General features: G+C 69.5%; 2 protein-coding genes across 2 annotated transcripts; both read left to right on the forward strand.

Moving 5' to 3' along the window:
- Positions 1 to 5,359: 5,359 nt before the first annotated feature.
- Positions 5,360 to 9,378, forward strand: LOC134152145 (tubulin alpha-1C chain). The gene is made up of 4 exons (XM_062597279.1): positions 5,360 to 5,429; positions 7,324 to 7,546; positions 7,630 to 7,778; positions 8,346 to 9,378. The coding sequence occupies exons 1-4, from the start codon at positions 5,427 to 5,429 to the stop codon at positions 9,318 to 9,320; spliced, it is 1,350 nt and encodes a 449-aa protein (XP_062453263.1). The 5' UTR covers positions 5,360 to 5,426; the 3' UTR covers positions 9,321 to 9,378.
- Positions 9,379 to 11,566: 2,188 nt separating this feature from the next.
- PRPH (peripherin) lies at positions 11,567 to 15,147 on the forward strand (the record flags this gene model as incomplete). The annotated part of the gene is made up of 9 exons (XM_062597362.1): positions 11,567 to 11,844; positions 12,735 to 12,795; positions 13,165 to 13,260; positions 13,355 to 13,522; positions 13,603 to 13,728; positions 13,803 to 14,023; positions 14,091 to 14,140; positions 14,458 to 14,534; positions 14,611 to 15,147. Coding segments are annotated over 9 exons (1,125 nt in total), but the record flags the coding sequence as incomplete, so codon positions are not given.
- Positions 15,148 to 16,544: the final 1,397 nt, after the last annotated feature.

A 16,544-nucleotide genomic window follows, 5' to 3' on the forward strand; every position in this document is an offset into this window, starting at 1 on the left:
ACGTTCACACGCTCCCTCCCCCGGCGGGCGCTCGCCCTCCGCTCGGCGGCCGCGGCCCCGCCGGGCAGCGGCGCGGCTGTCACGGCCGATTTGGGTCTCGCAGCCGCGCCGCAGCTTGCGGGGAGACAAAGTCACTTCCCGGGGCCCCGTCTGCTGCTATTTTTATCCCGTTTCCCTGCAGAAACTCGGCGCGTCTGGCCGTGGTGTCTGTCTGTCCCCTGAAAATATCAACGTGGCAGATGAATCAAAGCGGAGGGGAGGCGGCGCGGGGCAGGCTCCGGCCGCTGGCGCCCGTCGGGGAAAGCGCCCCCGCCGCGCTCGTGGGTGCGGGGGGACGGAGCCTCGCGGCGCGTCCCGACAGCCTGGCGGTGCCCCGGGCCGCCCCGCGCCCCCCCCCCCGGGGCTGCCCATCCCCGTGGAGTCCCGGCACAAGGGCTCAGAGGTGAGCCCCAGGGGCCGGGGCTGCACGGGCAGCACAGGGCATATTAGGGGGCAGCGCGCAGAGCACGGCGCAGCAGGGCACGGTGCAGCAGGGCACAGTAGTGCGGGGCACGGTGCAGCAGGGCAAGGCATGGTGGTGCAGGGCACGGTGCAGCAGGGCACAGCAGTGCAGGGCACGGTGCAGCAGGGCACGGTGCAGCAGGGCACAGCAGTGCGGGGCATGGTGCAGCAGGGCACGGTGCAGCAGGGCACGGTGCAGCAGGGCACAGCAGTGCGGGGCACGGTGCAGCAGGGCAAGGCATGGTGGTGCAGGGCACGGTGCAGCAGGGCACAGCAGTGCAGGGCATGGTGCAGCAGGGCAGGGCATGGTGGTGCAGGGCACGGTGCAGCAGGGCATGGTGCAGCAGGGCACGGTGCAGCAGGGCACGGTGGTGCAGGGCATGGTGGTGCAGGGCACGGTGGTGCAGGGCACGGTGCAGCAGGGCACAGCAGTGCAGGGCATGGTGCAGCAGGGCACGGTGCAGCAGGGCACGGTGCAGCAGGGCACGGTGATGCAGGGCATGGTGTTGCAGGGCACGGTGCAGCAGGGCAGGGCATGGCTCTGCAGGGCACGGTGCAGCAGGGCATGGTGCAGCAGGGCTCAGCAGTGCAGCGCATGGCAGTGCAGGGCACGGTGCAGCAGGGCAGGGCATGGTGGTGCAGGGCACGGTGCAGCAGGGCACGGTGCAGCAGGGCACGGTGATGCAGGGCATGGTGTTGCAGGGCACGGTGCAGCAGGGCAGGGCATGGCTCTGCAGGGCACAGTGCAGCAGGGCATGGTGCAGCAGGGCTCAGCAGTGCAGCGCATGGCAGTGCAGGGCACGGTGCAGCAGGGCACAGCAGCGCAGGTCATGTGCATGGCGGTGCAGGACACAGTGATGCAGGGCGTGGTGGTGCAGGGCGCAACGGTGCATGGTACGACAGTGTAGCAGGGCACGGTGCAGCAGGACTTGGCACGGCGGGCCCCGTAGATGCAGGACCCAGCAGTGTGGGGCACAAAGGAGCGAGGCGCAGCGGTGCAGGGGACGGCGGTGCAGCGCCCGATGGTGCAGGAGCTAGCGATGTGGGGCAGGTCACCGCAGTCAGGCAGGGTGGGGGCAGAGCTGGTGGCGTGGGGCAGCAGGCAGCAGGGGCCGGCAGCGCGGGGCCGGTGCAGCGGGGCTGCAGCCGCAGCCGCCGGCGCGGGCTGTGGGGAGGGGGCTGCCGCCGCGCCGCAGCACCGCATTGCGGCAAACCCAGGAATAAAGGCGACGGCGCGGTGGCAGCGAGACCGGCGCTCCCGGCTCGCCCCAGGGCTGTCCCGGCTGCCACGGCCCCCCTCGCCCCCGCCCAAGCCCCCCCCCCCGGTGCAGCACAGGGTCCCCGAAGCCCCTGCAAGGCCCAGGGCCCTGGCGTGGCTGCGGTGTCACGCCGGGTGAACGAGCCCCCCGGGCAGGCGGTGCGCGGGGGATGGCGACGGCCACCCCCCGGGGCAGGGCACCCATTGGGGGGGGGGGGAGCCCCCTGGCCGGCACCCCCTCGTCCTGCCCCCGAGGGGCTGCTCCTGCGGGAATTGCCCCCAAGGAACTGCCCCCATGGGAGCTGCCCCCCGAGGAGCTGCCCCGGGCGCTGGCAGAGGAACAAAGGCAGCGACCGAGTGCCGGAGCCGGTGCACCGAGTGCCGGAGCCGGCGCCGGAGCCCGGCACCGTGGGAACGGCGGGGGGAGCGGCGGCACCCACGGCTGGGGGGCGCGGGGCACCCCCGGCCCCAGCCCCCTCCTGCCCCCGCCCAGCCCCATCCTGCCCCCCGGCCCCAGCCTCATCCCTTCGCCCCTCAGCCCTTGTTCTGCCCCCCAGCTCCCGCCTCCTCCTGCCCCAGTCCCCATCTGCCCCCCAGCTATATGAGCCCCTGCCCAACCCCCTTCCGCCCCACAGTCCCTGCCCCGAACCCCTCCTGCCCCAGAACCGGCCCCAGCACAGCCCCATCCTGCCCCAGCCCCCGACTCCTCCTGCCCCCTCCTGCCCACCTGCCCCAGCACAGACCCTCACACACCACCATCGTCCATTCTGCCCCACAGCTCCTGCCCACAACCACCTCCTGCCCACCTGCCCCAGCACAGACCCTCACACACCACCATCGTCCATTCTGCCCCACAGCTCCTGCCCACAAACACCTCCTGCCCACCTGCCCCAGCACAGACCCTCACACACCACCATCGTCCATTCTGCCCCACAGCTCCTGCCCACAAACACCTCCTGCCCACCTGCCCCAGCACAGACCCTCACACACCACCATCGTCCATTCTGACCCACAGCTCCTGCCCACAAACACCTCCTGCCCACCTGCCCCAGCACAGACCCTCACACACCACCATCGTCCATTCTGCCCCACAGCTCCTGCCCACAAACACCTCCTGCCCACCTGCCCCAGCACAGACCCTCACACACCAGCCCTGTCCATTCTGCCCCACAGCTCCTGCCCACAAACACCTCCTGCCCACCTGCCCCAGCACAGACCCTCACACACCACCATCGTCCATTCTGCCCCACAGCTCCTGCCCACAAACACCTCCTGCCCACCTGCCCCAGCACAGACCCTCACACACCACCATCGTCCATTCTGCCCCACAGCTCCTGCCCACAAACACCTCCTGCCCACCTGCCCCAGCACAGACCCTCACACACCACCATCGTCCATTCTGCCCCACAGCTCCTGCCCACAAACACCTCCTGCCCACCTGCCCCAGCACAGACCCTCACACACCACCATCGTCCATTCTGCCCCACAGCTCCTGCCCACAAACACCTCCTGCCCACCTCCCCCAGCACAGACCCTCACACACCACCATCGTCCATTCTGCCCCACAGCTCCTGCCCACAAACACCTCCTGCCCACCTGCCCCAGCACAGACCCTCACACACCACCATCGTCCATTCTGCCCCACAGCTCCTGCCCACAAACACCTCCTGCCCACCTGCCCCAGCACAGACCCTCACACACCACCATCGTCCATTCTGCCCCACAGCTCCTGCCCACAAACACCTCCTGCCCACCTGCCCCAGCACAGACCCTCACACACCACCATCGTCCATTCTGCCCCACAGCTCCTGCCCACAAACACCTCCTGCCCACCTGCCCCAGCACAGACCCCCACGCACCACCATCGTCCATTCTGCCCCACAGCTCCTGCCCACAAACACCTCCTGCCCACCTGCCCCAGCACAGACCCTCACACACCACCATCGTCCATTCTGCCCCACAGCTCCTGCCCACAAACACCTCCTGCCCACCTGCCCCAGCACAGACCCTCACACACCACCATCGTCCATTCTGCCCCACAGCTCCTGCCCACAAACACCTCCTGCCCACCTGCCCCAGCACAGACCCTCACACACCACCATCGTCCATTCTGACCCACAGCTCCTGCCCACAAACACCTCCTGCCCACCTGCCCCAGCACAGACCCTCACACACCACCATCGTCCATTCTGCCCCACAGCTCCTGCCCACAACCACCTCCTGCCCACCTGCCCCAGCACAGACCCTCACACACCACCATCGTCCATTCTGCCCCACAGCTCCTGCCCACAAACACCTCCTGCCCACCTGCCCCAGCACAGACCCTCACACACCACCATCGTCCATTCTGCCCCACAGCTCCTGCCCACAAACACCTCCTGCCCACCTGCCCCAGCACAGACCCTCACACACCACCATCGTCCATTCTGCCCCACAGCTCCTGCCCACAAACACCTCCTGCCCACCTGCCCCAGCACAGACCCTCACACACCACCATCGTCCATTCTGCCCCACAGCTCCTGCCCACAAACACCTCCTGCCCACCTGCCCCAGCACAGACCCTCACACACCAGCCCTGTCCATTCTGCCCCACAGCTCCTGCCCACAAACACCTCCTGCCCACCTGCCCCAGCACAGACCCTCACACACCACCATCGTCCATTCTGCCCCACAGCTCCTGCCCACAAACACCTCCTGCCCACCTGCCCCAGCACAGACCCTCACACACCAACATCGTCCATTCTGCCCCACAGCTCCTGCCCACAAACACCTCCTGCCCACCTGCCCCAGCACAGACCCTCACACACCACCATCGTCCATTCTGCCCCACAGCTCCTGCCCACAAACACCTCCTGCCCACCTGCCCCAGCACAGACCCTCACACACCACCCCGTCCATTCTGCCCCACAGCTCCTGCCCACAAACACCTCCTGCCCACCTGCCCCAGCACAGACCCTCACACACCAACATCGTCCATTCTGCCCCACAGCTCCTGCCCACAAACACCTCCTGCCCACCTGCCCCAGCACAGACCCTCACACACCACCATCGTCCATTCTGCCCCACAGCTCCTGCCCACAAACACCTCCTGCCCACCTGCCCCAGCACAGACCCTCACACACCACCATCGTCCATTCTGCCCCACAGCTCCTGCCCACAAACACCTCCTGCCCACCTGCCCCAGCACAGACCCTCACACACCACCATCGTCCCTTCTGCCCCACAGCTCCTGCCCACTCCTGCCCCCCTGCCCCAGCACAGACCCTCACACACCACCATCGTCCATTCTGCCCCACAGCTCCTGCCCACTCCTGCCCCCCTGCCCCAGCACAGTCTACCCCGTCCCTGCCCGGACCTTTCTGGCTCCGCCCCCCTCCCCGCCACGCCCCTCGCTCCCCCTCGCTCCGCCCCTCGCTGCGCGCCAGCCGCCCCCTCACATTCCCCTCTGATGACGTCACCCCGACGTGACCTTTCCAACTTTCGAACCGGCCAATCGCACCCGAGGCGGGGCGCGGAGGGCGGGGCGCGGGGGGCGGGCCCGGCCCCGCCTCTTGTGCCCGCCCCTCCGCGGGTGCCCCGCCCCCCGGGGTATTAAAGGGCCCGGCCCCACGCGGCACCGCGCGTCCCTCTCACTTGCGGCTGCATCACGAGTCGGGCAGTGAGCGACATGGTGAGGGCGCGGGTTCGAGGCTGCCCCCCTCCCCCGCCGGGGGCTCGCGCGAGGGGGCCGGCGCGGCTTGGCAGGGGGGGCAATGCAGGGTGCTCCTGTGGGGGGTGCATGCGTGGGCCGAGGAGGCGTGTGGGGGGCAGTGCATGGGCACTGCATGCCTGGGCAGTGGGTGGGTTGGGGGTTGAAGGGTGGCAGGGCTGCTGCATGCTCTGGGGCAGGGTGTGGAGCTTTTTGCATGGCTCATAGTAGTCTGCGGCCCTTGCATGCCCTGAGGCTAGAGCACGTGTGAGGCAGGGGGCTGGAGGGCTCCCATGTGCTCCAGGGCAGTGTGTGGGGCAGGGGATACCTTGGGCCTTTGTATACCTTAAGGCCATCATATGGGGCTGGGGTGTGGGGCCCCTCTGTGTCCCAGGGCAGAATGCAAGGCCCTTGCATGCCCTGAGGGAAAGGCAGCACGTGGGGAGGGGGGTGCAGGATCCTTGGGTGCTCCATGGCTAGGGCAGTGGGTGGGGCACCCTCACACATGTGGCCCCATCTCCCTATGGGCTTGCTAATCTGGGTGCCCCTGCCTCAGTGATGTGCAGGACCTGCACCCTGGGGTGCTCTGCCCCTTGGTTTGGGGACACACATCTAGGGATATACTAGATGGCCTGGTGTTGCCAGCGGGTCCTAGCTAGATCCCAGGAGCTGGGATCCATTGGGTCTCCATTTCCTGCCAGGACCTCACCTTTAGGCTATGCAGTCTTGTGGGGCTGGCTGCATATAAGCAGGGAGGAGAATCTGCCCCAAAAAGGTAGATCTGGGGGTGCTGGGATGACTCTGTTATTACTCAGGCCCTGGTAACCAGGCACGGGGGCTTCCCTTGCTGGGAGCTGAACCTGGGCTGTGGAGTTTGCACCCATAGCCAGGTGGGGGTGAGTCACAGCAGTGTCAGCGGTGTGGGGTGAAGGTGGGGGCCGGTCTCCACCCTGTTGTCCCTGCCTGGGCAAATCCAGCAGCAGCCAGCACTGCCGGCAGGCACGCCGTGCCGCTCAGTGAGCCGCCGTCCCCGTGCCGGGCGGTGGGAACTTGTGGGAATCTCGTCCCAGACTTTCCTGTGGGGTTTGGACAACTTTTTTCCCCGGCCCTTGGAGTTTGCTTGCCAACTTTGCTGGGCTGCGGCCAAGCGCCGGCGCCGCCGGGCTCGCACGCGGGGGCGGGAGCCCTCGCCGGGTGCCGTTCCCAGGAGCGGAGGCGGCCTGCGCCCGCTGGCGTCAGGCGTGCAAAGGTGCCGGCCACCCTCCGGCTCCAGCGCCGTCTTCTGACCGCGGCCCTCCAAGTCACAGCGCTCGCCGCTGCTTCTCTGGCAGTTTTTCCCGTGACTCAGATGGCTGGCGCTTGCGGGTTTAAGCTGGCTTAAAGGGAAAAGGCCTTGTATCAAAAGAACAGGATTAGCACGGAGGCCGAATGAGCTCAGAGGGTTGCACAACCCCTGGAGGAGCAGGGATCAGGCAGTGAAAAGGGGGGTCTGTTTCCATGGGTCCCGTCAGGAATGTTCCCCGGCTCTGAGGCTGGCCTGTTCCCGTGTGAACGGCAGGGCCCCCCCGCACTCCCCCGGCCGCCGGCGGGGACCGGCCGCCTCGCACGTCCGCTGGAAGCGGCTCGGTGGTGCAAAGCAGGGCTGTGGCGAAGAACAGCCCCTCTCGGGGGGCGGCTGCTGCCCGGCCGTCCCGGTACGGGTGTCCGCCTGGATAACCCTGGATAAAACCTAGTTCCCACCCTGGGGCAGGGAAAGCGATGGGGGGCTGAGCTGGTTCCCGGCTGGAGCTGGAGCCCCACGGCTTGGAGGGATGGAGGGGGCAGAGCCGCCCCAGGGGAGCTGGAGCCCCACGGCTCTCGTGCGTGTGCCCCACAGCGCGAGTGCATCTCCATCCACGTGGGCCAAGCGGGCGTGCAGATCGGCAACGCCTGCTGGGAGCTGTACTGCCTGGAGCATGGCATCCAGCCCGACGGGCAGATGCCCAGCGACAAGACCATCGGCGGCGGCGACGACTCCTTCAACACCTTCTTCAGCGAGACGGGGGCCGGCAAGCACGTGCCGCGCGCCGTCTTCGTGGACCTGGAGCCGACGGTGATCGGTGAGCGCGGGGCCGGGCGCGGGGCGGGGGGCCGCGGCGGTGGAGGCGGCGACGCTAACGGGGTGCCCGGCCTCGTCCCGCAGACGAAGTGCGCACGGGGACCTACCGGCAGCTCTTCCACCCCGAGCAGCTGATCACGGGCAAGGAGGATGCGGCCAACAACTACGCGCGGGGGCACTACACCATCGGCAAGGAGATCATCGACCTGGTCCTCGACCGCATCCGCAAGCTGGTGAGTGGCCTCCAGCAGCGCTGGCTTGCGGGACGGGGGAGAACAGGGAGCTCGGGGTGGCCTTGCAGCCCGGCTGCCCCGGGGAGGTGAACCAGCAGCTGGACCTGGGCGAGGTGATGGGCTGCATCAGCCGAGGGTGGCCCCTGGCCCGCGATAGGGCTGGTGCCGGGGGCAGAGAGGGCTGCGGGCTGGGCTGCTCCCTGCCCATCCCCGGCACCCTGCTCGCCCCAGCGGCAATGCAGCTCTGTCTGAGCGTGGCGGAGCTGCCGAGGGGAGAAGGGGTCATGTCAAGCCCAGGGGCCACATGGCCCCATTGCATGGGTGCCCCAGAGGGGCTGGTTTGGCTGATGAGGCTTCCTGAGCTCTTTGAACCTCTGTTCTCACGCTGTGGCTGGCGCCTGGGCTGGCAGGACCTGCTCCTCGTGGGCTCTGCACAGGGTGTTCCTGGTGGATCAAAGACTGGGAGCTTGCCACCCCCAGCCTTGCTTGGGGCAGGAGACTCCTGCTAGACCCGTCCTGGGGAGTCATGGCTGACTCGCCCAAACTCAGCTGGGGCTCTCTCTACAGGCTGACCAGTGCACAGGCCTGCAGGGCTTCCTGGTCTTCCACAGCTTCGGCGGGGGCACCGGCTCCGGCTTCACCTCCCTGCTCATGGAGCGCCTCTCTGTCGACTATGGCAAGAAGTCCAAGCTGGAGTTCTCCATCTACCCGGCTCCACAGGTGTCCACCGCCGTGGTGGAGCCCTACAACTCCATCCTCACCACCCACACCACCCTGGAGCACTCCGACTGTGCCTTCATGGTGGACAACGAGGCCATCTACGACATCTGCCGCAGGAACCTGGACATCGAGCGCCCCACCTACACCAACCTGAACCGCCTTATCAGCCAGATCGTGTCCTCCATCACAGCGTCCCTGCGCTTTGATGGGGCCCTGAATGTCGATCTGACCGAGTTCCAGACCAACCTGGTGCCCTACCCCCGTATCCACTTCCCCCTGGCCACCTATGCCCCTGTCATCTCTGCTGAGAAAGCTTACCACGAGCAGCTCACAGTGGCGGAGATCACCAACGCCTGCTTTGAGCCGGCCAACCAGATGGTAAAGTGTGACCCTCGCCACGGCAAGTACATGGCCTGCTGCCTGCTGTACCGTGGCGACGTGGTGCCCAAAGATGTCAATGCTGCCATTGCCACCATCAAGACCAAGCGCAGCATCCAGTTTGTGGACTGGTGCCCCACAGGCTTCAAGGTGGGCATCAACTACCAGCCGCCCACGGTGGTTCCCGGCGGGGACCTGGCCAAGGTGCAGCGCGCCGTGTGCATGCTGAGCAACACGACGGCCATCGCCGAGGCCTGGGCCCGCCTGGACCACAAGTTTGACCTGATGTACGCCAAGCGTGCCTTCGTGCACTGGTACGTGGGGGAGGGCATGGAGGAGGGGGAGTTCTCGGAGGCGCGGGAGGACATGGCCGCCCTGGAGAAGGATTACGAGGAGGTGGGAGCTGACAGCATGGAGGGTGAGGAGGAAGGGGAAGAATACTAGTGCCTTGTCTCTCTGAGAGCTCAGCGGCTGAAGCTGTTCATTAAAATTGCTCATCCCATTCTGGCCTCTCGCTCATTGTCTGCAGACAGTCCAGCTCCGTGGGGACGTGGGTGGCCGGGGCCACGTGGGGTGTGTGGGGACATCCCCGGGGAGGGGGCTGCTGCCCGGGAAGGCTGCCCAGCACCAGCTGGCAGCTGATGGAGAAGGGGGGCTTGAGTCAGGTGCCCTTGGCTGGCTTGGGCATGGATCCTGCTGGGAGAGTCTGACTGGTTACCCTGGTGCTGAGCTGTCTGCTGCAGTCCTGTGATGCTGTCCCAGGCTTTGCACTGGCCCTGGGGGTCCTGGTCATGCAGCGATGGGCTGGAGGACTGTCCCAGGGAGTGGGGGGAAGGTGCCTGGAGCCCTGTCCCTGTGGGGGCTGGGACATGTCTGCTTCCCCCAGGGTTTGTCCTCATGTGCCCTCGCTGCTGCCCCCCTTCCACCCCGAACCTGCTGGATCCCAGATGCCCTCCAGTAATGGTTAGGGTGCTGGTGGCGGCTGTGCAGTGTGTGGGCAGGATGCGGCCCTGAGCCTGGCCGTGGGGCTGGGGTGCTGCAGGCGGGGTTATCCCAGGGCGCTGCTGCAGCCTGCGTGCACAGTGCCCAGCTCAGCTGCAGGCTGCCAGGCTTGGGGGGTCGGTGCAGCGTCCTGCTCTGGGGAGCCCCTGGGGGGTGCAGGGGTCTCCCTAGCCTGGGCACCCTGCGGGGCTGAGCCAGGCCCCCCATTGCCTCCCAGGGCGCAGCCCAGGCTGGGCCGGGCATCCTGAGGGGCTGCAGCAGACGCAGCTGGTCGGCAGCTTCCTCGACGTGGCCCTTGGGCTGTGCAGCTCCCAGGGGCCTGGTCTGGGGACCCCTGTTGAGCTGCAGCGCTTCCTGCCCCCCCCCCCAGCTCCCTGCGGGGGACAGTCCTTGCCTGGCCCCAAGTGCTGCCCTACAAAGGGCTTTTCATGCTTTAGTGCCAAAAAGGAGTGCTAAACCCCTCCTGGGGTGCTGTGCTCTGCACAGCCCTGTGGGACCGTCCCATCCCCCGTGTCCCCAGCGCCTGGCTCTGCCCCGGCTCTGGGCACCCTGAGGCCCCGCAGAGGCCAAAGCTTTTCCGGTAAGCACCGCCCTCCCACCAGCGGCTGCCAGGGAAGGGAAGGGGAAGGGGGCCGGGGCGGCAGAGCCGGGCTGCAGCGCATGGCTCCGGAGGCAGAGCTGAGTCACAGCGGGCCCCGCGCCCCACTGGAGGATGGGGCAGCGGGGACCAGACATGTCCCCTCCAGGCAGGCAGGACCTGCCTCCCCCTGCTCCGTGGGAATCAGGATCCCAGGAAGGATGGGACCGCAGTGGAGATGGGGGCTCCACACGCCGGGGAACTGGGATGAGCTGGGTGCAAGGGGCTGGGGGCAATGGGGAGCAGGTCCTGCCTCCCCGCCCCATCCAGCAGAGACCAGCACCCTGGGCACTGTGGGGCCCCTCTCCCTGTCCCCCCAGTGAGGGGGAACCCTGTACCCCAGGCACCTCTCCCCATAGTGTGTGTGGGGGGGAGACCCTGCACTCAGGTACGGCCTGGCCCCTCTCCCTGCACCCCCGGGGCGGGGCAGCCATGCACCCTGGGGATGTAGCCCTGCACCCTGGGGACTGCTCAGTCCCTGCACCTTGGGGGGAAGGAGGGGCAGCCCCACACCCCTAGGATTACCTGGCCCCACACCCCTGGAGGAGGCAGCCCTACACCTCTGGGATGTGGCCCTGCACCCTGGGGACTGCTCGGTCCCTGCACCTTGGGGGGGGGAGGGGGGACAGCCCCGCACCCCGGGACTGCCTGGCCCCATACCCCCAGAGGAGACCCTACACTTCTGGGATGTGGCCCTGCACCCTGGGGACTGCCTGGCCCCTGCACCCCGACGGGGTGGCCCTGCATCCCCAGGACTGCCTGGCCGCTGTACCCTGGGGGGGGGGGAGGCATCTCCGAGCATCCCCTTCCCCTCCTCCCCTGGCACTACCGGGCCCCGCATTCTCGCCCATCGGGGAGACCCCTCCCCTGGAGCCTGGACGCCCGGGTCCCCCCGGCGGGGCGGAGCCGCCGCCCGCTATAAAGGGCCGGTAGCGGCGGCCGCCGCCCTCCCGGTGCTGCCATGAGCCGCGGCGGCGGCCGAGCCCCCTCGCCGCGCCGCGCCGTCGGGGCGCCGCCGCCCGCTGCTGCGGGGCGGCCGCCGGGGCTGGCGGCGGCGGCGGCGGCGCGGAGCGCGGAGCGCGCCGAGCTGGCGGCGCTCAACGACCGCTTCGCCGCCTTCCTGGAGCGGGTGCGGGCGCTGGAGCGGCAGAACGGGGCGCTGCGGGCCGCGCTGGGCGGCGCCGCCGCCACCGCCCCCCGCGCCGCCGGGCTGCTGCGCGACGAGCTGCGGGAGCTGCGGGAGCGGCTGCAGCGCCTCGGCCGCGACCGCGACCGCCTGCAGGCCGAGCGCGACGGGCTCGCCGGGGACCTGGCGGCGCTGCGGCAGCGGTGGGCGGCCCGCGCCGGGGGATGCGCCGGGGCGGGGACGGGGGATGCACCGGGACAGGGACCGGGGGATGCACCGGGGGATGCACCGGGAGATGCTGGGCTGGGCACCGGGGGATGCACTCGGGGGTGCCAAAGAGAGCACCGGGGATGCACTGGGGTGAAGTCTAGGGGAGGCACCGGGATATGCTGGGGTGGGGACCGGGGGATGCACTGGGATGTGCTGGGGCGGACCCAGGGAGGAGCCCGGAGGATGCACCAGGTTCACTGGGGCAGGGACCGGGAGTGTACTGGGGAGAGACTGGGGGATGCACAGGGACACCGGGAGGGGCGGGGTGGGACAGGCTGCGGGAGCGGGGGGGGCACTGGGAGGCACGGGCGGTGCTGGGCATTGCGGACGGGTGGCAAGGAGGTGGCCCTGGGTGGGGACGTGGCAGGGCGGTGGGCAGGGTGGCAGCACCTCGCAGGAAGGGAGGCACAGGGAGGATGAGCACTGGGAGGGCCCTGGGGGGAGATGGGGCTGGGGCAGGGCATGGCCGTGTCCCGAGGAGGGACCCGGTAGGGCTGCAGGGGGCTCGTGGCAGGGCAGGGGGGCTGGACCTGCCCCAGGTGGGGGGTGACAGGGACTGAGGTGGGGTCCCCCTGGAGCTGGGGGTCCTGCAGGAGGGACTGGCACTGCCAGGGCCATGCACGGGCCCCCTGCCACCACCTCCTCCCCAGAGGCTGCTTGGTGTATGGGGGGGAAAGCAGGTCCTGGGGCATGTATGGCTCCTCTTCCTCGCCCTTCATCCCTCGTGCACGGGCAGGGGCAAAGCTGGGGGTAGGGGAAGTGGAGGTGTCTGTGCCCCTTCTACCCCCCCCCCCCGGCTCCTCCTCACTTCTGCTGTGCCCAGGCTAGAGGACGAGGTGCAGAAGCGGGAAGATGCGGAGCAGAATCTGCTGCTCTTCCGCAAGGTGAGTGGCTGGGGGGATCCCAGGGGCTCCCAGCATGTCCTTGGGCCTGTGCCCACACTCATTGGCATGGATCCTGGTGCTGAGGGGGCTTGAGCAGCCTGCGGGGCACAGCGGAGGCCAGGCAGAGCCTGTGTGCGCGATGCACGGCCTTGCGCACGGCCTGCTCCTGCATGCACACCGCTGTGCAATGCACACCAGGGCGCTGTCTCCCGCGTGGGTGCTTCACCTGGCTGCGTCTGCCTGCTCCCACCAGTGCCTGGTGCATGGCAGCATGCAAAGGCCCCGGGTGTGGGGGGACATGGGAGGGGACACGCGGGGTCCCCGTCGCCTCCACGCCGCCCCTGCGGCCCGGCTGCCCTCTCCCCGCAGGACGTGGATGACGCCACGCTGTCCCGCCTGGAGCTGGAGCGCAAGATCGAGCTGCTCGTGGACGAGCTGCAGTTCCTGAAGAAGCTGCATGAGGAGGTGGGGAGGGGGCGCCGGGGGGCACGGGGCGGCTCCGTGGCGGCGGCCAGGCGGCCCCGGGCGCCACGGCATGATGGGCCGGCGGGATGCGCAGGAGCTGCGGGAGCTGGAGGAGAGCGCGCAGAGGCGGCGGGCACCGGCGGAGGCACCGGTGGAGCCCGCCGCCCCGGACCTGACGGCCGCCCTGCGCGACATCCGCGCCCAGTACGAGAGCATCGCCGTGAGGAACCTGCAGGAGGCCGAGGACTGGTACAAGTCCAAGGTAGCTGCGCCGTGGGGTGGGGGCCGGCACACGTGGGGGGCCACCGCAGCCCTGACGCCCCACTGTCCCCGTGCCCGCAGTTCGCCGACCTCTCGGACGCGGCAAACCGCAACCACGCGGCGCTGCGGCTGGCCAAGCAGGAGATGGGCGAGTCGCGGCGGCGCATCCAGCGCCTCACCTGCGAGGTGGACGGGCTCAAGGGCACGGTGAGTGCGGCACCGTGGCTCCGGGGCCACCAGCGCCTCCGCGCCCCCCCTGACCCCCCACCGCCACCCCCCAGAACGAGGCGCTGCAGCGGCAGATGCGGGAGATGGAGGCGGCGTTCGGGGCCGAGATCGGCACCTACCAGGCGGCCGTGGGGCGGCTGGAGCAGGAGCTGGAGCACATGAAGGAGGAGATGGGCCGGCACCTGCGCGAGTACCAGGACCTACTGCACGTCAAGATGGCCCTGGACATCGAGATCGCCACGTACCGCAAGCTGCTGGAGGGCGAGGAGAGCCGGTGAGCCCCGCCGGCCCGGCCCCCGGCCGCCCCGTGCCGGCCCCCGCTCACCCGCTGTCCCCCCCAGGATCGCCGTCCCTGTGCACGCCGGGGCCCGCGTCGGCACCAGGAGTTCAGGTGAGGGGCAGCTGCAGCTGGAGTGAAGAGGTGGGAAGGGGGAGGACACGGATGGGGGGCCCTGATGTGTCGCCCAGTGGTGCCCCATGGGTGGCATTGCACCCGCATGCACCCTGGGGTGGCATTGCACCTGCAGGCACCTTGCAGTGGCATTGCATGTGTGTGCAGCCCAGGGTGACATTGCACCCATGTGCAGGCCAAGATAGCATTGCGCCTGCACACACCCCGGGGTGTCATCGCGCCTACGGGCACCCTGGGGCCCCACTGCTGTGGGACAGGGGGGCTCAGGGGCAGCTGACGGCTCCTCTGCGCCCCAGCACCCGAGCTGCAGCCGATGGAGACGCACGCAAGAAGGATGGTGCTCATCAAAACCATCGAGATGCAGGACGGGCAGGTGAGCGCCGGGGCCAGTGAGCGTGGCAGGGGGACGCCCAGGTCCCTGCATCCCCGACGCTACCGTCCCCTCGCAGCAGGTCGTGACGGAGACGCACAAGGAACGAGCGGAGCCGGAGCAGTGATGCAGCTGGACACGGGGCTCCGCACAGGCTGGTGCTGGAGCCACAGACCCCCTGGAGCCGCTGAGCACCTTGGCAGGATGCGGCCCCTGTGCTGGTGCGCTGAGAGCTGTTCGTGGAGCCGGGGCTCTCAGCCAGGCGCCAGCAGATCCCGAGACGGCTCCTCCCCCCCTGTATTTATTAATATTTATTTATTTTCCCCTATCCTGGAAACTCAGCTGGATCCAGCATGTTCCTGTCCTACCCAGGTCGGGGTCCTGGACACCCATGCCCCCGATGGCGGTGCTGCTCCTCCCAGTGCTGTCCCCTCTCGGCTTCCCCCCTGCCCTCCCGCTCACCCCAGCTGTGCCGTGGGGCTCAGGATGCCCCATCCCTGGGGGGCCAAGGGGTGCAGGGCCAGCGGGGGGAGGGTGCTGGGGGCTCCCGGCTGCCCGCCCGGCCCCAGCTCCCGGTCCCGTGAATGTCCCCGTCCTGCTTGGCCGGCCAATAAAGACTGCAGCGAGGACGGGGCTGGTGTCATTCGTGTCTGTGGGGGCCGGGCTGGCGCACAGGGTGCGCTGGGGCTGGGGGTGCTGCCCGCGGACGCCCCCCCGGGGCTGGAGCTGGGGGTGCTGCCCGCGGACGCCCCCCCGGGGCTGGGGCTGCGGGTGCTGCCCGCGGACGCCCCCCCGGGGCTGGGGATGGGGGTGCTGCCCGCGGACGCCCCCCCGCCCGGGCTGGGGCTGGGGGTGCTGCCCGCGGACGCCCCCCCGGGGCTGGGGATGGGGGTGCTGCCCGCGGACGCCCCCCCGGCGCTGGGGATGGGGGTGCGAGCGCCGGGTGCAGCCTCGGGGAGGGTGAGTGCGGGGGGCAGCGAGGGGGGCCAGGGGCAGGACTGGGGGCATGGGCGCGGGTGCCGGGGCGGGGCACGTGCGTGCTGCAGGGGGGCGGCGTGGGTGGTGCGGGGCTGCTGCGCGGAGCCGGGCGCGCGGTACCGGCGCGCGGGGGCGCTGCACCCCTCGGAGCGGCACCCGGCTATCCCACAATCCCCCCGCCGCTCTACCCAGCGCTTCCTCTCTATGGTCCGGAGCGTCCCCGTGAGACCGCCCCCTCGCGCTGATAGGCTGCGCCCTGCCGGCGGGTGGGCGGGCTCTAGGGTGGTATCGACCAGTCCAAACCAGGAAGCTCCACTGAGCCCCGCCTCCCTCACCGCTCATTGGTCCTCCCCGCGCCAGCCACGCCCCGCGCCGCGGCCAATCAGCGCGGTTGCTATTCTACAAACCGGCGGCGCCGCGGAGCGGGCGGGACCGAGCGAGGCGGACGCGGGTGCGCGCGCGGGGCGCGCGGGTGACGTCACGCGCGGGCCCCCCCCCCCGGGGGAGGGGGTGTCTTGGGGGCCCCCCTCGAGGTGGAGGGGGGTGTACGGGGCGTCCCCTTCGGGTTACGTGTGGGGCACCTAGTGACGTCACACCGGAGCGCCGCGGGTCAGGGGAACCCCTTGGGGGACACCCGTGACGTCATTAGAGGGGGTGATCCTAGAATGAGGGGGGCACGGGGGTGGGGATTTGGAGGGGGGGGCTCGGGGGCACAGGAGGGGGCCCCATAGCGCCACGTGGGAGGGGATGCCCCGAGGAGTGGGGGGGTTCCGCATGGCGTCACACGTGGGGGTCCTCGAAATGGGGTCCTCCGTGACGTCACGGGGGGTGACACCCCTCCCCGGGGTGGGGGCCCGTCCGCAGCAGTGGGGGGTCTGAGGGTGCCTCACTTGGTGTGGGGGGGGTCCCAAGAGGGGTGCCTGGGGGAGCGTTTGGGGATGGGGGGGAATGCTGGGGGGTCTCCGATGACGTCACACCGGGGTGTCGTGTGTCCCCCCCCCCCCCCAGGCGACGGCGCGGCCCCGTGGCCATGGC

This window comes from Rhea pennata, chromosome 29, assembly GCF_028389875.1.
Source record: "Rhea pennata isolate bPtePen1 chromosome 29, bPtePen1.pri, whole genome shotgun sequence".
NCBI lineage: Eukaryota > Metazoa > Chordata > Aves > Rheiformes > Rheidae > Rhea > Rhea pennata.

Coding starts and splice junctions, on each gene's coding strand:
- LOC134152145 (XM_062597279.1), top strand. Junction 7,547..7,629: donor CCTGGAGCCGACGGTGATCG/GTGAGCGCGGGG, acceptor CTCGTCCCGCAG/ACGAAGTGCGCACGGGGACC. Junction 7,779..8,345: donor TCGACCGCATCCGCAAGCTG/GTGAGTGGCCTC, acceptor CTCTCTCTACAG/GCTGACCAGTGCACAGGCCT.